This window comes from Aethalodelphis obliquidens, unplaced genomic scaffold, assembly GCF_003676395.1.
Source record: "Aethalodelphis obliquidens isolate GAN/ISIS:26980383/991018 unplaced genomic scaffold, ASM367639v1 scaffold46, whole genome shotgun sequence".
Taxonomy (NCBI): domain Eukaryota; kingdom Metazoa; phylum Chordata; class Mammalia; order Artiodactyla; family Delphinidae; genus Aethalodelphis; species Aethalodelphis obliquidens.
In genome coordinates this window covers 1,688,218-1,709,075 of record NW_020837990.1, presented here as the reverse complement: position 1 = coordinate 1,709,075, position 20,858 = coordinate 1,688,218, and the positions used below count along the sequence as shown (strand labels likewise).

General features: G+C 49.4%; 1 protein-coding gene across 2 annotated transcripts in view; it reads right to left on the bottom strand.

Moving 5' to 3' along the window:
* Positions 1-20,366, bottom strand: part of CLMP (CXADR like cell adhesion molecule) — an 89,400-nt gene extending 69,034 nt beyond the window's left edge. Inside the window, exons 1-2 of one of the 2 annotated variants that reach the window (XM_027081982.1) lie at positions 20,181-20,366; positions 19,261-19,592 (exon numbers count right to left, since the gene is read on the bottom strand). In XM_027081982.1, coding sequence (XP_026937783.1) covers positions 19,261-19,288 — 28 coding nt within the window. In that variant the 5' untranslated portion in view covers positions 19,289-19,592; positions 20,181-20,366. The remainder of the gene's footprint in view (positions 1-19,260; positions 19,593-20,180) is intronic. The other variant, XM_027081983.1, reaches the window with a different exon arrangement.
* Between the last annotated feature and the right edge of the window lie 492 nt (positions 20,367-20,858).

Below are 20,858 nucleotides of genomic sequence, written 5' to 3'. Positions count from 1 at the left end.
GGAGCAGACTTTTAAACTGCTCTTTAAAATGGTTTGTGTTATTAGCACCCCACTAATTATGCATGAGCATTGCACCCTTGGGTGCAGACCAGGAGTTCACTCCCTCTTTATCATTTCCTCAAAGTCCACACTCTTTTTCCCAGACTTCCCCAGAAGAGCGATCAGTCAGAGCAGATACGGTGTTTGCTTTAACCTCTTAGAAAGAGCTCATTTCTGAGGTGGGACGAGGCTCATCCCAGAGCAAGGGGAGTGTCACTCATGCTGGGAAGATCAGAACTGGCATTAGAGCGCGAGCAATCGTCTGTGACCCAGGATTGCTTTTCCTGTGGCTGGAGCCACCGCCAAGCCTGGATTTCTGGGACAGTCCCTGGGTTTGTCCATTTATTCTTAAAGTATACTCATGCTGGTCAGAGCACAAAATTGCTTCTGTTTGTAAAGTACAGTCTGACATGAATGTCTTCATGGACACATGTAGAAGTGGGCTGACATGTCTGTTTGCACATGCCAGGTGGAAGTCTGTGCCTAATAGCCACCAGGGATGATTGCACAGTACCTGGCTCACTGCAAACATTTCAGTGCCTATGATCTCATCTTGGTGTGGTTAGGGAAAAGAGCACAGGTTTCGCAATAAGATACCTACTGGGCTGTGACTTTGGCCAAGTTTATGAATCTCTAAGATCCTTACCTTCCTCCTTTGTGAGATGGGAATGCGTATCCTCATTCTGTAGATAAGGAAACTGAGGCTCAGGGGTAAGTGACTTACCTAAGGTCACAGAGCTGATAGAAAATGGAGCTATCACCATCCAGGGCTATCCCCAGCTCCCACCAGATTTTAAAAATTCCAGCCCTATGAGTCTAAACTTCCGTGACATGGAGACTAGGACTCGCCCTTCAGATTAAGTTCTTCTTACACTTACTTAAATGTCCTTTCTACTACATTATGCTTCCTCACGTTTCCCTCCAAATCTAGTTCTTCGGGAATAAGAAGTAGTTTGAAAATTTTTTGTTGCGTTCTGTCTATAATAGGAAGTTCCAACTGTGTCTTTCTTTCTTATTGGGAAGCAAGATGGTTAAGGGGAAGGGATGAAACAAGCAAAGATCATCTGGACTTAAACCACTTTCTATCCTGAATCTGGCTCCCTTTCCATCTGGATATTAAAGCACTGTCTCCGGAAATGGAATATTTCACATCTAGGTCTGACACTGGGTCTCCTTGAGCTGATGTGTTAAGCACTGGAAAAATAAATAACAGTGCCTCCCACTTGCTTCCTCCTTTTGAAGGTGTGTCTGGTCTCCGGGGAGACTTAGCAATGGATGACCTCGCTGGCCTGCCCATCTTCTGAAGAAGGCCCTTAAGTCTAGAGGCAGCATCTTAAGGGCCTTTGTATTCTCTTTCTATTTCAGGCCTCCATGAATTTCCTTAACCCAGAAGTTAGGAAACACATAGGAATTTTTTTTACGTGGTTGTCTAAGGGTTCTTTAACTCATACCCTGTTACCCAACCTAGCCTTTTTTCCCTTGGCTTTAGCCATCTGGTTTGTATTCACTGTGAAACATGATAGCGGGATATTAAGTTTTTCAAAGTACAGGCAAGGAAAGGGGAAAAAGGCTCTGTCTTGCAAAAGTGGTAGCTTTTCCTCCATTTCTCATGACCCAAAAATGTAGTTGGAAGCATTTTATCTTTGGCTGGGTTGTGATTTACTTGGGTCATTGCATTTGTAGATAAAAGCTGCAAGCTTGAGAGTCTCCGCTGCAACTGGGAACGGAGCTCGCTGGTCCCACATCTCAAAGAAAACTTCAGAGGAAGAGCTTTGTCATCTGGATCCCGCACCAAGCGCTCACCCTGAAGGGTCACGTCCTGGCCTCTGCATCAGGCGGAAACTTTAAGGTTCATGGGAGTTTGATTCCTAGGGCTGTGAGTGACCTCTAAAAATTCTCTCAGCTAGTGATTCCCTAACTCTCGGGTATAAACTGGTACCATTGGTCCATGATGAAATTTTCATGGTTTCACAGGGAAGGAAAAATGTAGATGATATAATATGTATGGAGTAAGATGATAAAAGTAAAATATTTAGAATGGCGCCTCGCATACTGTTAGCACTCAGTAAACGTTAGCGGAGACAGACAGCTGTCTGTGTACGGCTGTCAACTGCCTTTTTGTTTCTATTATTGTTTTTGTTGTTGAAATGTCATTTCTTTTTAGGAATAATTGTAACAGGATGGTAGTTTACATTTTTGTCTAACGTCAATAGTCAGCAATATTTAAAAAGTGGGCACCTGATTTCATATCCAAATTTATTTTTGAACTTTCACTGGTCTCTGAAATCTAAAAGTCTGAGAAACGGTAATCTAGGCGCACCTATACTTCGAATCAAATTTTGTCTAAAACATGAATGGATTCCTTTCCCAGCGACCTAAGGCATCTAATCACTTGGGCCTTGCCCCGTCTGTCCACAAGGAATGGCTGTCTCTGGACGGGGAATTGGACTGGCAGCCCACAGGTACCAGGAAGCTGTAGACTTCTTTCCAAACGGGACCCTAGTTGCTGAGCCCCCCACCCCGCCTTGCTCAGAACTACTCTCTCCCGCTTCAACCACCTGCCTTCCCCTGGCTCATCAGTACCAGCTGGAAGCACTGGAGGCGGGAGCCACGTCTCCCTCGGAGACAGCCTCACCAGCGACGGCAGGCTGACCAGTTATCAGCAGCCCGTTGCCTTCCGTGAGCCAAGCCTAGCAAGCTAAGCCTCACCTTTGCTGAGAATTAACAGTGTGTGCGAAGATGGTGGATGCATCTTTCTGGCTCTGTTTATATCACCCAAGTGAGAATCACATTTTGGGTGTAATATACCCCTACTCCATGTGTGACATCTGATGTGCGAGACACTGGGATAATGCTAGGCTCAGCTCTGAGTCCTGCCTAAGCAAAGCGACACGGCTCTTCCCTGAGGTTGAGGACAAGGTGGGTCATTCATTCATTTGTTCAACGAGTAGCATGTGTACTATGTGTTAGACACTGCAGGGGATGCAAAGACGGATCAAACCAGGATCATGCCTGAGAAACCAGACAGTCCAGAAAGTGAATAATTATATTTCTAAGGGTAGAAGGTGATTGGTGACACAATGATAGTTTTGGGAGTTTAGAGCAGACAAAGATTACTTCAACGGAGGGAAATGAGGGCGGCCTTAGAGTGAAGAGGGTACTTAGGCCATTGAGCTACCCCAGAGCAAGCCTCTGTCTTTGCATTCAGAGTCCTTCCCTGGAAGGACTTAGGGTGTCTTTGCTCCCTTTAATGCAGTGTGTATTTGGGGACGGGGTTTCAGGAGGCAAGGGTGAGGTAAGAGGGGCAGCAGGGAGATAGGAATTGGACATTGACCCGGTGCCTCCTATCTCCTGGAGACTCGGATGGGCCATCTCATCATTACTGAATCCAGAACCCTGAAAAGACGGGCCCCTGAACTGGAGGACCAGCCCCATTGGGTTCCATATTACTTAATTTTTCAACCCCAAGAACTTGATAGTTAACTTATTACTGAAAGGTTCACGGGAATCCAGAGAAGCCAAACAGGGCTGGAGATGTGGGCTCTGGCCTCAAGGTCAAAATAAGTTGGAAAACTGCCAAGTAGTAAGAACATCTAGAAGCAAAGGGAGCTGGAGGCTCCTGCAGATCTGGACTACCGCTGACCTCAGGTCTAAACCTTCCACAAGGCTTTCCAGGGATTGGAGATGGTTTGCGTCCTTCCTGGGTCCTTATACTAGACCCTCCATGAAGATCAGAACCCCCCAAATTCATAAGTAGGCATGTCATCCTTCTGGATTTATGACATGTATTTAAAATATCTGGATGGTGGTGATGGTTTCATGGGTGTATATATATATATGCCAAAACCTAACAAATTATATACCTTAAATATATGCAGTTTATTGTACATCTCAATAAAGCTGTTGGGTTTTTTTTGAAGTACTTAGAATTGGTGTGAAGTAACCTTCTCAATAACAAAGCCCTCAATAACTCTCAACCTGCACAGATGCGGCTCCCCTGAAGGCCCAATTTAGTGCGTGGTGGTTGTGTAAGGGAGGCCATGCCTGCCAACACAATAAAGATAGTTATGATGGGAGAATGTCCAAGCTTGCATCATCTCTCACCCGAATCCCACTGTCCTCATGCCATCCCTTCACCCCGCATTCTTCTCATTTTCACAGCTTACGAGGCCCAGGCTCAAATCCTCGCTTTCTGTCACTTATTAATTAAGTGACATTGGACAAATTACTTTTCTGAGTTTCAGCACTTTGCTCGTCTACAAAATGGAGATGTCTTAAGGTTCTCGTGGAGATAGATTCAGTCTACATACTGGGTCCCTGGCTCATAGCATGGCTTCAGTTAATGATGGTTGTAATAACTGGGGAGAAAGGTTAAAGGAAATAGGAGGGTTTAGTTTGTAAAAGGAGAGAGCAGGATAGGAGACAAACATGAAAGAACGTTCTTCAACTATTTATAAGGAGGATGGGCAGCTATGATGCAGTAGAAATGACATCGGCCGTCTGTCTTGAGACGAGTCACTGAATCCCTCCCTCAGTGTCCATATGTCAAAGGCGGATTGATCACTACATACTTCAGGGTGTGCTTGTAGTATTACATGAGGTGACGTGTATATGAAAATGTCTAGCACAGTACCCATCACAGATAAATGCTCTTAAAACATCACTTTACAAATTGGAGGGCCCTTTACTTGTAAGATTATGGCAGTCCTAATCTTTGTAGCCTTGGGAGGTGGCAGTTTCAAGCATCTCCAACTGAGAGCGGAAAGTCCCTCCCAGGGTTAAGAGCTGTCCTGGAGCGGATGGGGCTCTGCAGTTTCTGAGTACCCTGCAGTGTGTTCCACTGGAGGATGGACGGTCATCTTCCAGGGGGACTTCTGCTGGGTGGGAGGGGGAACAGACCGATGTGTAAAAGTGTTCAGAAATTGAATCTTCTGTGTCAGGAAGGCAGGAACTGGGAAGGCTGGGGAAGGGTGGAGGCGGCTCAAATGAGCTGATGCTCCCTGTAATAAATACTATTGACATATGCGCAAACCTTAGAGCAGCCAGTGGGAGCTCGGTAAACTGGAGATAATGGCACGTTCTGTCCTGGGCGTGACAGCTTTTGTTTTGAGAGACATGAATGGTTCCCCAGAATTTCCAGACCTCCTCCAAGCACACACACTCAGCCGCCAACGTGTGTGATCTCCGCGTACCCCCTCCCATGCCCTCTGCCTCGGGGACGGAAAGAGGCCCAGCAGCAACCAGGTATCCTGGTCATGATGAGCAGGGGGCACGGGCCAGCATCTTGGGCCCCTTTGCAATCTCCAATTCAGGTGGCTGTATTCCTGCAAACGGTCTCTGAAGATGTGTACATGCTTTAAAATCCTTGGGGCTGCTGAGCCATTGAAAGAGCTTTAGGCTAGGAGCCAGGACACCAGGCTGGCCATGAACTAGCTACATGATCTAAGGAAAGCCACCTGGCCTGTCTGAGGCCAGTTTCTCTCCCTCCGTCTCTCCCTTCCCTCCTGAGAGGTATTTTCCATGGACCAGCAGGAAACTTGTTGGAAACATGGAATCTCAGGCTCCACCCCAGACCTCCTAAATCAGATCTCGCATTTTAAGAAGGTCCCCAGCTGATTCATAAGCACCTTAAAGTCTGAAAAGCGCTGGCTTAGGCGACCTGAATAGCACGTGAACTTACGGCACCAGCTCTGCAGTCAGACTGCCTGGGTTCAAACCCAGACTTCACAGCTCACTAGCTGTGTAACTCTGGCAAGGACTTCACCTCCTCTGTAAAAGGGGATCCTAATAGTACCTACATGGTAGAGTTGTTATGAGGATTAAATGAGATAACATATACAAAGAGCTCTGCACAAGGAAGGCCTCATTAAATAACTTTTTTCATTTATAAAATGTCTCGGTTGCTAGGCACACCATAGAGAAAAAAAGCAGATGTTTATTTGTCGTCTCTTTACTGACTACTTATCTCTGTGTCAAGCACTGTGGGGATACAGAAGTCAGTGATACAAAGTCCAGACTCTCGTAGAAAGAGACAAGAGACAAGTGCATGAGCAGAGGTAAAAAGAAGACTTCAGACTGTGATAAATGTTAGGGGGAAAATAGAGCAGGGTAATGTGAGGTGATCAGGCCAAGGCTCTGGTTAGAGGGGAGGCTGAGTGGAGCTCAGGGAGGGTCTCACGGAGGAAATATTTGCACTGAAACCTGTAAGGTAAGAGCCAGCCTTGCAAAGACCAGGAAGAGAGCGCTCCAGGCGAGGGACAGATGTGCAGAAGCCCTGGGATGTGAGCATTTTCAGAGGCAGAGGCCTGGGCAGGTCAGACTGTATGTGGGTCTATTCTAGTGCCAGGGAAAGCACTGGGGGCAGAGCCAGGGAGCTGGGGGAGCAGGGAGAACTGGTGGGGGCACAGGTGAAGCATCAGCTCACAATGCCTGCACGGGGAGGATGGCGAGGGATCGTTGGGGTCTGAAGCCTCCCGCTAAGGAGTACAGCTGAGTCCTCCTGCTGCAGAGTGGGAAGGACCTAGAAATTCTCCCCTCCGATCTCTCCTGGTGCACGGTGACAACTGAGACCCAGAGAGGGAGTTGCCCAAGGTCCTTCTCCACACTGCCTGAGGTAGGTCCCCAAACTGGCCTGTAAACTATGACTGCATGTTATTTCCAGAGTGAGGCTGAATAACTGTTTCACAACTACTCCCCACCCCCCGCCGTGTCCTCCCTGCCCCCTCTATGCCCCCAGCTGCGCGTCTCCAGGCTCCTGACCCCTCACCCACCCCCTGACGCAATATCTTCATCTCGCGTGACACGTACTCTTGCTCCACTGTTTGCTGAAGATCTTACACCTTAATGACTCTCCTTTTCCAAATCCCGCATTTCACTTCCTGTCTGTACCAAACATTCTGGCCTTTAACTACATTCCGTCTGACATCGTTCACCATTTCCTTTTTCCTCTGTCAGTCTGGTCCCCTGATAGGACTTGGATGAGCAAGTATCCAGCACACCACACAGGAGTTGCTTCACAATGGAAATCTGTATCTCCTGATAAAATCCACCCACAGCCAAGCCCTTGGAGCTCCCAGGGAAAACAACATGCACAGACGAAACTGTTACAAAACCAACCTAGGTCAGAGGCATCTCTCCCTATTATAAGAAAAGCGATGGCTTGATTTCTCGGTGTCAGGGTGGGATTAAAATCACAGCAGAGGGCTTCCCTGGTGACGCAGTGGTTGAGAGTCCGCCTGCCGATGCAGGGGACGCGGGTTCGTGCCCCGGTCCGGGAAGATCCCACATGCCGCGGAGCGGCTGGTCCCGTGAGCCATGGCCGCTGAGCCTGCGCGTCCGGAGCCTGTGCTCCGCAACGGGAGAGGCCACAACAGTGAGAGGCCCGTGTACCGCAAAAAAAAAAAAAAATCACAGCAGAAATCGGCTTTGTCTGAAACGGCTCTAACTGAGCAGATGAACACATCCATCTCCAGGCCTGCCTGTCATCCCCTCCCTTGAGCTGCCCTTCTTTCAGAGTCCCTACTGAGCATGTGACTTGGAACAGAGAGAAAGTGGACCAATGTGGGTTATGCTTCATTTAGTATGAGGCTGCTCCGCCACCCCAGCCTTACAAATGTCTTTTCCTACCTTGCCTGGTACCTGTGGTTTTCACATGTGACAGTCAGGTTTGAGAGCAAAGAAACTAACAGAAGATGACACACCACCACCATCACTCGAAGGACGGAACACCTGCTTTGACCCAGGTTTACTCTAAGATGAGCCAAGGCCTGGAGAAGCCTGTGAAGCGTGTGAGGAGCTGGCCAACCACCTCCTCGCTGGAGCACAGGTTCAGTGATAACTTCTATTTACGTCCCAGTGAAGTGCTCGCCGTGGGGAAGGAAGGGCCAGGTAGCCGCTGCCGGCTTGCTTGCAAAGCTAGGTTAGGATCCTGTGACGAGGAGCCAGGCGTCGCACAGGAAATCCTGTAGGTGTGGAGCGCTGCTTGAATAGCCTACTATTCCTTCCATAACTAGCTTGGAGAGTCTGCTCTTCGGCGAGCACGGCTCAATTAGGTGCTTTGCCCTCTGTGCTCTCATTTCCCGTGTCTCCAGGCCCCAGGGGCATAGGCCGCTGCTGGCCCCAGGCAGACCCTGGGTAATTTGCTGTCGGCCACTGCCCGCTCCAGCCTCGCCCCAGTAAAAGGAAAGGAGAATCCAGGAAACTTCAGAACCTTTATAACGTCATCATTCCAAGGACAGACAGAAAAGCTTAACCATGCATCACTCATGCCCACACAGCACCAAGACACCCTCCAGCCTTCTCACCCCCATGTGCTCAACTCTGGGACCTTTAACTCTTTTCCTCTCAGCCTATAAGCCTAAGTCTTGAGTGTCAATGGACATCACCTGAGGTTACAGCAGGTGATAGTCCCAGGTCAGGGAACTCAGGTGCACATCTTCCATTTCCCCAACTCCTGCCAGAGGTGCCCGAGGTCCTGCTCTGGAGCTTCTCAGATGCTTCTTATGTTCTGCAGGGAGCTTGCAGAGCCTGGTTCGGTGGGTCTGGGTGGGACCTGAGATGCTACATTTCTAGCAAGCTCCCTGTGCTACCCCTGCCACTCATCTGAGGATCACACTTTGAGTGGTCTACTGCTTGGGCGACCAACCAGATGGTTTTCTCAGGACTGTCCTTGTTTTATCATTGAAAGTCCTGTGTTCCACATCCTGAGAAACCTCCCAGTCTTGGGCAGATCAGAGCGGTTCATCACTAGACACAAATCTCAAGCCTTCCCAGAGTTGAAGGCAGCCATATCTGGTGACAAAGCTTATGCATTGCCCCCTCCATGAGCTGGTAATGAGACACTGGAGGATGAGAGCCAGTGAGGCGTCCTGCTGTGGGGTGTTGCTGCCATGCATAGGGAGGCTCATGGTCCAGTGGAGGAAGGGGATGAGCAATGGTTTGGGAGCCAGAAGACCTGACTTCTCCTTTTGATTCTGCTACTAATTCGCTGTATAACACCAGGAAAATGTCTTAACCTCTCTGATCCTTTTCGATAAAATGGAGGCTGACAATACCTGTCTCACAAAGCTGTCGTGAAGATTAAATGCGCTAACATACACATAAGCACTGAGCTGGGAAATAATATTTTTTGAATCCCACCAACACTTTCTGTAATCATTGACTTGTGTTTCCTCTGTTTGCCCTACCTCGGATACCCTAGTGGAGTTAGTGATGTGCAGGGTGAATCCACCAAGACAAAGGAGAAAGAGGGAGGAAGAGGACCTTTGACTCCACGTGCCGGGCAACACAGGAAAGACGAGATGTACAGAGTTCACACTTGCCTGTGCTGCATGTATGTGTGTGTGTGTGTCTGTGTCTCACTCTGTCCCTCTCTCTCTGTTTCTCTCTCTCTCTGTCTCTATCTCTTTGTGTGTCTTTGTCTCTGTGTGTGCATGTCTGTTTCTCTGTCTTTCTTTGTCTCTTTCTGTCTCTTTCTCTGTTTTTTCTGTGTCTCTCTGTCTTGCTCTCTTATCTCTCTCTCTCTCTCTCTGCTTCTCTGTCTCTCTCTCATTAAGTACCAGATCCGAGAGCAGCCACACTGGGTCCAGAGAGAGAGAGGGGAAGAGCAAGGGGAAGGTCAGGCTCAGGTGCCAGGCATGTGAGGACGGTCACCTGGATTCCTCAGGGCTTGGGAAGCTACAGGACTCCGGGAACAGGGAGGGAGAGGCAGTGGAGCAGAGACGGTGGCTACGGAGAGGTGGCCCCATTTCCGGCTCTCCTCCTTTGAGGATGGAGAGGCCGCAAGGCGGGAGCCTGAACTTTGCTATTGGCTGGAGGGATGGGGGATGGACCTCCAGCCAAGGAAACCAGATGGAGACCAGGCCTCGGCTAGAAACCCAGACTCTACCCGCCTGGGCCAGGAATCCATTCTAAGTGGGAATTCTAGGTCTGCGGAAATCTGGGACACCCAGTTTAGCCCACACTCTTTGTTGTTCAGGTCAGTGAAAAAATCAGACATTTTCCTTCCCACCTTGAGCTTTGCCTTTCCTCCCAAATTGAAACAGGAAATACAATTCAACATGTCTCGAATGTGGGTATTGGGCTCACTGGATCTAATTTTGGTCAGGACAAAAGTAGAGGATGCAGAGCCTTGCAGCTCCATCTTGGGCCAAATCCTCAAAGACCACATGGTGGCCTCCTATCCATGTGTCCCCATAGGTATGTCATCCATCTGTCTCTCCACTCCTGTCTTCCCCAGATCATTACTGAAGCAGAAAGCAAGCTCAGCTCCAGTCTGTACAGCTGTACAGCCTACGACAGAACACCTGACCTCTTCAGTCTAACTTTTCTGACCCAAAATAGGGATGACAATAATACTGGCCTTGCAGTGGACTTCCCTGGTGGCGCAGTGGTTAAGACTCCACGTTCCCAATGCAGGGGGCCCGGGTTCAATCCCTGGTCAGGTAACTAGATCCCATATGCATGCCACAACTAAGAGTTTGCATGCCACAACTGGGGAGCCGGCGAGCCACAACTAAAGAGCCGCAACTAAGACCAGTGCAACCAAATAAATAAAATAAAATAAAATTAAATTAAAATTAAAAAAAAATAATACCGGCCTCACAGATTGTTGTGAGGATACCAGAAATTTCTGGTATGAAAGTCCCTAGCATGATGCCTGCTACATAATAGGTGCTCAATAAAACACTACCTGACAGCGAAGGCAGAAATTAACCAGCCTGTGTTTGCCAAGGCTGGACAGCCCAAGCGGGCACAGGCCTTGGGGAGCGTGTGATGGAGAGGGCAGAGTGGGGAACATAAGTCTGGCCCCCTGTGATTCAGCTTCAGCAACCTGCAGACAGTATGCAGGGCAGCAGAAGGAAGGGCGCCTCTCGCCTGGAGCTGAATAACACAAAAAGTTACTCTCCTAGAGCAGTTACAGACAACTGGGGCACAGACAGGGTTTATGCACCTCTTGGGATCCTGGAGCAGGGTGACATTCCCCGAAGGACATCTGGGAACTCATCTGCAGGATGGAGGGGCAGTGGTGACCGGAGCCCTGAAGGCTGGCCCTGCTGGCCTGGTATCTGCTGGCTTCAAGCAGACCCTCCAAATACCTCTGGGCTGAGCCTCTCCCAGCAAGGACAGTCATGGGAATCAGGACAGCCATTTATTAGCTTATTATGTACCAAGCAGGATGCTAAAATTCTTTGTATGCATTGCCTCATTTAATTCTCACAACAAACCTATGAATTGTTAATAGATGTGAGAACTGGTGAGAAAACTAAGGTCAGGAAGGTGAAGTGCCCAAGGTCACACGGTTATAAAGTGGCCTAGCCAGGAGCCCGGGGCGGAGCTCTTACAGAAGTGGCTACGCGGCACATCCACATGGCCACCTATGTGCCTTCCCCCACTCTTCCCGTGAAGAGTGATTGGAAATAAGTGGAACTGTCACTGGAAGTAATGAGAAGTGACAGAGGCTGGGTTGGAAGGCTCATTGCTCCAAGTCAAAATGATCTCCACAAACCCAAGCCTAAATTTAAACAGTGAAGTCGCAAAGCACTTTCCCTCTCCAGGACTTGACACCCCCTCACCCCGAACCCTCCCAACAAGAAGAGAAGTAAGGTTATGTCAGGGGCTGAGTCTGTTCAATACACCAGATTTCTTCTGGAGCAAAACATTCCTTTCGGCTTGATCCTATTCACTTTCCCCATGGACAAATATTACTAACACCTCAGGCGACCAGACCACCGTTCTTAATTAAGAGATCCAAATTCACTGATGTATTTCTTCCTCTTTTTCTTTTCTTTTCTTTTTTTAAACATCCCATGAGGGATGAGGAACCAGAGGCAGCTATGTAACTGGCAGGTTGTGAGGGAGAACGAACCATAACTTTCAACAGGCAAGGATGTCGGGAGGTCCGACCCTTCCAGAAAGCCCCTGGCTGAATGCCAGGACACACAGCACTGCATCCGTCCCTTCTGATGATGACGGGGGGTCCATCAAGCCACCAGCTGTTTATTTAGCACCGGCCCCACTAATGTGCAAGTGCTGTGGATGACAGGGGAACACAGCCACCGTCCTGAAGACGCACGTGGGAAGACACAGCGCATCTCCGTAAGACGGCACAGAATTGAGTTGCTACCCCCCCAGGACTCCTAAAAGCCCTGGTACTTGCCTTGATGACAGCGCTCTCATATATCTGCAATTCCCTGTTTATGACTATGTCGCCCCACTGGGCTGAGTTCTTAGACGGTGGAAACCGTGTTCCATATCAGTGGCATCTGAGAGCCTAGCACAGGGCCTGAACTACAGAAGGAGCCCCCCTCCTCTAGTTGTTTTGTGAGTGAGGGTGCATGAATGATGTCGAAAATGTTATGGGACACACATGAGAGTCCCTGGAAGCTCCTGAAAGCTGCTGCCACTCTCCGTGAAACAGAAAGAGCTCAGAGAAGCTGCTCTGTAAATGCCAGCAGGGCCGAGCTTTTAGCTTTTGCGTCCTCGCTCTCTGTTTCTGTGTCTTCCTCTTTTCCTCCCGCTCCTCTTTCTTCTCCTCTGTCGCCTTTCGTGACCTCAACTCTCCAGATCCCCTTGCTGCCTCGCTTCAGAAAAACCTCCCATATTCTACACCGACCTCGGAAGACAGCTGCCCATGTTCCCTTCTCAGTGTGGGCACAAAGGCAGCGGCTTTCTCCCCTGTGTACCGTGGAGACAAAGTAGCCTTCAGTCTTATCACCAGCAGACTCTGGCCGAGGCTCCACACACAGTGATCCAGCCACTGTCACTAACAAAATAAAGGTTGTCGGACTTCAGCATTCTTCCCCATTCTGGTCTATGTGTTGCCAAAGGAAATAAACTTATTTTCCCAGACTCTAGACAGTTAGGAAGCTCAGATAACCAGATTTTTTTTTTTTTGGTACCGAATGCATTCTTCTTTGGGAAGAAGTCAAAACTGCTGAAAAGAGGAATTTAACTACAAAAGGCAACATATAGGGTGAGTTGTAGCCAATACACTCGCCACCCATAGCCTCAGGACTAATAAGGAGTTCACGCAACCAACCCCAAAGCAAGGCGAGGTCTCCACAACTACGAGAGTCTTCCGATTCGTTAGAAGGAACTAGTAACCCATGTACGACATACATAGTAATTCTGGGTTATAAACAATAGACATTTCTTAACAATTTGAATAGAGTTGGGGGGGGGGGGGGGGGATAAATGTTCTAACCGAACTTTCCACTGTAGGATTTATCGTTTGGAATCCCGTAAATGAAGCCTTGCTTCAGCCTGATCCTCTCTTCTCGGTAACACAGAAGCCTTGATTTCAGAATAACTATGTGCCTCCTGATAATTGGAAAGCAAATAGTTTTCGGAACCCAAAATGTTGGGTCAGTGTCCTGGCTCAGCTATTTACTTGAGAGGGTCATCTTGAGAAACTCACTTTATTTCTCTAGGCCTCAGTTTATTTACCTGTAAAGTGGCATAATAATGACATTTACTCTCAAAGAGTGATTTGAGAATGAGATAAGGTATGTTAATATATTTTGTAAACTGTGAAACTTTGCACAAACGTTAGCAATAAATTCTACTGCCGTCATAATCCTACCCACATAGTTCTCTCTCAGGTACTACGAGTGAGCTAATAATATACAATTCATATTTCAAAACCCAACCACAAGTTCAAATCCATGCAGGGAAATCATTAAGCTACATACTTAGTGGGTGCACTTTATTGTATGTAAATTATGCCTTACTTTTAAAAACTGAAGGAAATGCTAATGCCTGCAAACAGTTTCATGCAACAGACCCTCTACTCAGAAGTCTACCCTGGGTGCCCATGCTTGGGGTTGTTCTGTAGGTAACTCTGCTCAGGATGAGGTCCTTTTGGTGAGTATTTCAGGTACTAAACTTCTAGGGCAGAGGTCTCTGGCCATCTACCCTGACCTTGAATGATGCTGCCTGGCTAACAGTGCCCCAGTGCAGACCCAGGATGGAGTCACTACTGCTCTCTTCACATTAGGCAGCCAGCCGTTCTGTATTCATAATCATATGCTACCTATTGCCATGAGGGCTCCGTGCCTGAAAAAAATCAGATAAGCATGGTAACACCCATGCGTTCTGATCACAGCCACATCAGGACCAGCCGGAAAATTCTCAAAATTATAAAAAAAACAGAGAATGTTAATGGTATAAGGAAACATAGAGATCACCTGAGTCTAGTAATCTCGTTTCACAGAGAAAGAAACTGAGGCTCAGAATAGTAATGACTTGCCGAGAATAACCCAGCAAAATTATGAAGAAGCTAGAGCTGTTGATTTCCCTTTCTATTCCTGTAGGCACACCTGCATCTTTAGGACTTTGCGTATAATCCCTTTTTCCTGAATATACCAGACATTATACAAGGCACTGCAGAAGTTTCCAGGATTTCTAGTTATGATGGCTAAACTGAAATGTTGTGACATCGGCCCTATTTTTCAGACAATTTCTCAACATAAAACCGATGGCAATTATTCAGCACTGACTACATTTAACTGAAGCATCTGAAAAGCTTAACTACGTGAGCTGAAAAGGAGGGAGAGAGATTTTCCACTTCGAGAAGGTGTGATAGGACAGACTATGGAGTTAGGGGGTCTTGTCTTGGCCCTTCTACTAAGCTACCTGTTTAACTTTAGCCAGATCTCTCTGAACTTTGGTTCTTTCTTCATCATAAAAGAAGGGGTAGGTTTAGATCAAGGATTTACTTGGGTTCCAAGGAACGGTATCAGGAGGTCAATGAACCCCTAGAAGTTATAGGAAAATCTGATGTATATGTGTCTTTTTCTAAGAAGTGGATTCAGGGTTTTCACTGGATTCTCAGAGGGGTCTGGGATTCAAAATTTTAAGAACCACTGATTTAGATAGTGTCTTAGCTTTTCCCCCTGTCTGCTAATCTTTGATTCTACCTTTTAAAAATGTCTGTCTAGTTCATCACCATTAGGTACATTTATGAAATATACTCATGTGTACTTTGCCCAGCTGAGCAAAAGATAAAAATTGAATGAGACAAGATATGAGCCTACCGGGAATGTATCTATATTATAACCATCACCGTTAATGTGGGAAGACGAGGGGAGGACATGGAATCCTGCTGAGACCCGTCATTAAACCACAGGCCAGTGGACCAAGCATTCAAGCACTCCTCAAACTCAGTTTTTTGGGAAACAAAGCTCCTTCCCCATCCTGGCAAAAGTTTCCATGAATTCTATTGTTAATGTCTGGTACTAACGTACTTGATATATTAAGTTTGTATAACAAATGTATTATCTGGTCCTTGTCCATGTAATGTTCTATGTATAATTGTTTTGAAAACAGTACTCATTGTGTTTGCATTAATGGACAAGGCAGCACAAAAGCAAACAGTTAAAACTGGGCTCCTCGCAATTGCGTTGTTCCACAGTCAAAGAGTAATAATACTCCAGATCTTTCACCTCTCTTGACCTTAAATGTTCCAAATGTTTCAAATATCCAATTATTTTAACAGATACTTCGCAAGCTTTTAGTTTCTGCTAGGTACTAAAAGTGGTACCCCGATGAATGAGGCATGGACCTTACACTCTAACTGGAGTGTTAGGTAAGTATTCAGATCGCTGTAATACAAAGTAGCATAATAGAACGGCTACTGGGATTCAAAGGAAGGAAAAAAGTATGTTCTGCTGGTGAGATCATGGACAGGTGTATGGAGGAAGTGGTATTTGAGGTAAGACTTGGAGAGTGAACATGATTTTGATCTGGAGGGTCAACGATCTGTAAGGGTGGAGAGTAAGAGGGCATTTTTGGTGGAGGGATTATCATAAACAAAAGCATAGAGCCAGAAAGAAGCATGGGGCATGGTTTGAGTACAGGAAGTTAATCCAGGTTTCTTGGAGAGTTGTTGGGCGGTGAGTTGTAAATGATATTGTGTAAAATCTTTAATATGAGAATGAAGTGTATATACTTGACATTATAGGCAATGGAGACTACTAAAAGTTTATGGAAGAGCAGAGTAAGATCATGGAATCAGAGAGAATGCGAATTCAAAATCCCTCCACCCCCATTCTGCAGTCAAGGAACCCAGAGAGCTTGCCAGATTCCTAATCCAAATTCTTTGCCTTATACCAGCTGTTTCACGAGGTTACTCGGGTAGCAGTATGTAGGAAGGGAAGAGAGAGCTTGGGCAGGAGACCACGTGGCAGCTATTACAGAAGTCCAGGAAGAAGTTCAGGTAGGATAATGAGACCTGAGCAACAGGGGAAGGGGAGTGGTGGTGGTCAGAGGAGGTGCTGGGGGAACCCATGAAGTCCCCCTTGTTTCTCCTCCGTGGGGCTCAGAGCATTCCTTTTCATTCACATCAGAAAGGCAGGACATTTGATTTCACTCACTGGCGGGTCCAGAAAGCAAGGAGTCAACTGGCCCATCCTTGTTCAGACTATGAACTCTTAGCCCTCCTGATTCCCCTTCAATACTGTGCTTTCTCTAGAAAAAAGAGGCCAGAAATCACGCTAGCAGTGGCCAGAAGCCACGCGGGATCTGTTCCTTTCAGGGAGCAGGAGATGATTTTAGGATTCAGGCAACACTGAGGGCTTTCTTTCTGGCTTTCCTAAAGAGTGCCCGTCCAGGCATCCCAGGGCTCAAAACCACTTTGCAAATAAGGCTAATCCAGCCCACAGGAGTGGTTCCCCAGGGGCTGCTGACCCATGCAGGGATTTCAGTTCCTTCAGTGTTGCTCCCCTCAAATGCTGGTCTCTGGCTCTCCAACCTCATCTCAGGTTTTCTGCCCTGTCCCTTGTCCTGACCCTTCAACTCATCTCCTCTGTGACTTCTTACTTGAACAGTTTATTCAATTCAGAGCTGGGATGTCATATGTCATGACAAGGGCACTGATGTGGCAAAAGCTTAATGGTAGGTGAACGTCCTATTATTAGGTGAGTAGTAGATGAACATCCAGTTATGAAGAATTTCTAAGTCAGTGGTCCACTTTTTCTCTTCTACATGGCATTTGGTTTGTAACAATTTTATAAAGACAGAACCCTCCCAAAAAAGATATCATGAGAGACAACTTCTATGAGAAAGACATCAACCCAACAGATGATATTCTCACCAGAGGAATGATACACATAGTAGGCACTCAATAAAAAATGGCTAAGGAACCAATGACATCTTTTGATCCATGTCTTGGTCTGTTCCTCTTTCTCATGAACTAAGACGTTGACCATCATCAAAGCCAGCTGATTTCAACTGACCATGCGGGCCAAAGTCACTTTCCACCAGAAACTGTGCCCAAATGGCCCAGTAGAGCAGGTGCTCAAACACTCTTAGCTTTGTTTCCCTTTCCCAGGCTCCTCCCACGGGGCAGGATCTCGCTGACGTCTCCTGCTCCATGAATAGGACTGAACTGGATCTCAATGCAGAGAACATCTTTAAGAGTCCTTCTGTGGTGCCGGAAGCCTATAACATGGCGGTTTAGCAAGCAAACAACCTGCATTCAAATCCTATCTCTGCCAACGAGGAGCCTACAGCTGTGAGCAAGTTACCTGACCTCTTTACATCTTGTTTTCTTCATCTGTAAAATCGGGGTAATAATAGCGGGTGGCCAATAGGGTTGGCGTGAATAATAAATGAGTCAACGAGATAACCCACATAACATGCTCAGCATAGTAAGTACTCAGTGAGTTCCAGCTGCTTTTAATAAGGCTGCTCTGCCGTTCGAGCCTACTGACATCGGGTGGTTGGTGGCTTAGGGGTAAGGCCAGCAGAAGTACCATCCAGCTATGCCATGTGCTCAGGAGCGGCGCTGCCATACTTGGCTGGTATTTACAAGAGCCTAGAAAATCGTGGCTCCTCACCTGCCCTACCTGAGCAATAGTTTAGGTTAATCCACCTCTTTTATTCCTCTAACCTGGGTGAAGAGTTATTGTTGGCCTGAGGCTGGCCTAGGCAGGCATGCATACGGCCTAGTTGGTTTGTAAGGTTTCAAAAAGAGAGACAGAGAGCTCTAGACATCTAATTCAGAGGGAGTTTTTAGTGCCTCTTCACTTTTGTTTGGGGACTTTTCCATCCATTAGGTCCCTGACAAACTCCTGGTGTTTAAGGCTGTCAGAGCCAGAAGGGACTTAGGAACCATCTCATTTGCTTGTTTTGGAGCGAAGGGAGCTGAAGGCCTGGTAGTAGGTAAGTGGTCCAAGGTCACCCAGCGAGTCAGTTCGAAACCGGGACCAGTTCTCACCTGGCCTGGTCTCCAGGGCAGCGCTCACTTTACCACGCCTGCTGGCTCTTTGGTTTTCTGAACTCAGGCTCACATTTGGTCCTGGCTCCAGGTGTAGCCCTCGTTTCCCTGGTTCCTATCATGACTTTCCTTCAGCTCCCCAGTCGGCCTTCCCTGACCTGGTGCATCTCCCTCCTGTCAGCTCTTGCCCACACATCCTTGATGGGCACTGTCCTGCCCTGTCCTGTAAACTTGCCTGCTTCCAGCCCGGGTGAGTCTATGCCTTAGGGCCTCTGAGGCCTCAGGAATCCCCAGAAGGGACACGCGGGCCAGCACTTCTCTTGGCCCCAGAGCCTGTTTCCCTCTATTCTCTCCTCCGCTCCATTTTTCTCTGTCTTGATCAGTCTCTCTCAGGCTTGCTGTTCTGCCTCACATCCCTCCTCCTCTTTCCTCTCTCCCTCCCAGCCCTTTCCCTTCCCCTCTTCGTCCCTCCCAGTCTGTCCGCACCTTCCTGGTCCTCCTGGGGCTCTGCCCTTTCCCCTCTCCTGCTTTCCTCTCCCCCTCTCTTCTCCCACTCCCTTTCGCTTACCCTCCAACACATCTGTTTCTAATCTGCGCCCTCCAGGCGCCTGTTTGAAACGAAAAAGCTCCCCCCACCCTCAGGAACCTGGCACGAAAATTCCTGAATAATACCTTCCCTCTCCCAATTCTCCAGTTTCCCCAGATACTCCTGAAACTAAACACCACCCCCAAAAGCACCCGCCACACCAGGCGGTTCTCGGCCAAACTCAACCAGGAAACACCCCAACGCCCAAGGCTGCTCCAGGGCCCAGATGTGCGAGACGTTTTCGATGGCCGACTGGGCGGCCCTCCGCTGCCAGATGTGTTCCTCCCTGGCCGGGAGGCAGGGACACTGGCGTCCGGCTCACTCCGGGGGCCGCGGGGACAACCGTTCGGAGCCCGTATCGCGGCCCGGGTGCGGGACAGTGTGTGCCCGGGGCCACCCGCCCTCCCCAGGCACTCACCTAGCCCGAGCAGGACGAGGAGGATCATCCCGATGCCCGGGCGCGGGCTCCTCCCCGCTCAGTCGCTGCTTGGCTCCGGGGCGGGCGGGCTCAGCCGACGGACCTCGGGCGAGCTGGGCGCGGCGCCTCGGGGTGCGCGCGGGGCGGCTGCAGCCATGTGCCGGCGCGGGAGCGGCCCCACGCCTCGCGCCCCGCTCCGGGATCCCCGCAACGGGCGCAGAAGGGCTTCCAGCGCTCGCCCTGCCAGCTGGCACTCGGACAGGAGCGGGGACCCGGGTCAGCGAGGAAAAGGCGAGGCAGAAAGACCCTACCGCTTCGTGGAACACTTTTCCCTGTTTGGAAAGAAAAAGGAGTGAAGAAAGAGAGGGGGGGAAAAATAGAGTGAGCTGGAACCACATGGTTGCCTCCCACCGGCAGCCCCTCCCTCCCTCCCTTGCTCGCTCGCTCGCTCGCTGCTCCCTCCCTCCCAGCGCTCGGGGCGCGCAGGGCGCCGGCCGGGCAGCCGCGGGGGTCGGGCCCGCGGGGCTCCGCCGGCGGCGGGAGGGAGGAGAGGGGATGCGGCCGCTCGGAGGCCTGTGGTCGCGCCCGGCGCTCGGTGTGGGGTCGACCCTGTAGGAGAGAGCAAGGGACACTTGGCCACGAGCGAGGATGAGGCCTTGTCAGCCTCCTCGGTCTCCGTCCTCACTTCGTCCTTCTCTCCACTTCTCTCTCGCATCCTTTTCTCGCTCACACACACTCTGCTTCCGCACAAATCTGCGCTTTCTCCTCTTCCATCTCCTCTCTCCATTTCTCTCGCGTTTGCATTCTCCTTGCCTCTCCTCTCTCACCTCCTCCCTCCTCTCCTTTCCTTCCTCATTCCTCTTTTCTCCTCTCCTCCGCCCTCTCTGCCACGTTTAGTCGGGGTGAAACTCCAGACCCACCGTCCAGACAGCCCAGCCTGAAAGTGACAGGGGACTGTCAAGCAACGGGTCTGGTCGGGCGCTCCTGACTCCACGGCCTGTTTGGGCTCCACAGCCTTTCCGTCGGCCTTTCGCCCTCGCTGTTTCTCCCTCGGCGGTAATCACAGCAGCCCCCGCTAGGATCCTGCCGAGCTAAGCGAGCCATCCCCCCCGGGGGGGGGGGGGGATGAGGTTCACAACTCAGTGGAAAGGAGTTCGTTAGGAAGCCCTGGAGCTGACCTCCCTGCACGTGACCCTGGACAAAACAGGCATCACCTCCTTTCAGAAAAGAAGGCAGAGAGCACGGATTCCCTCCTCCGTGCGAGGGACCCCGCCCAGGAGGCCCGCGGAGGGCCGCCCGCGAGCTCCCGGGCCGGCGCCTGGGGTTGTGTCTACCAGGACCCTGCTGCTCGGCGGTGGCGGGAGGGGACTAGAGAAGGAAAGGGCAGCGACGGCCACGCTCAGGTCTCAAGTGTCCTGAGGCTCCGGGAAAGCCTGGCCCTGCACTCTCTGGTGCCCGGGCTCTGGACGTCCCTGGAGCGGGGGCTGCTGCTTCAGCCAGACGGAGGCACGACCTGACCCGTGCCCGCGAGGGGAGCTGGGGCCAGCCTTCAGCGGCGGGGCAGGCTGCTCATCACACTTTCAATTGAGCCCGTTCGC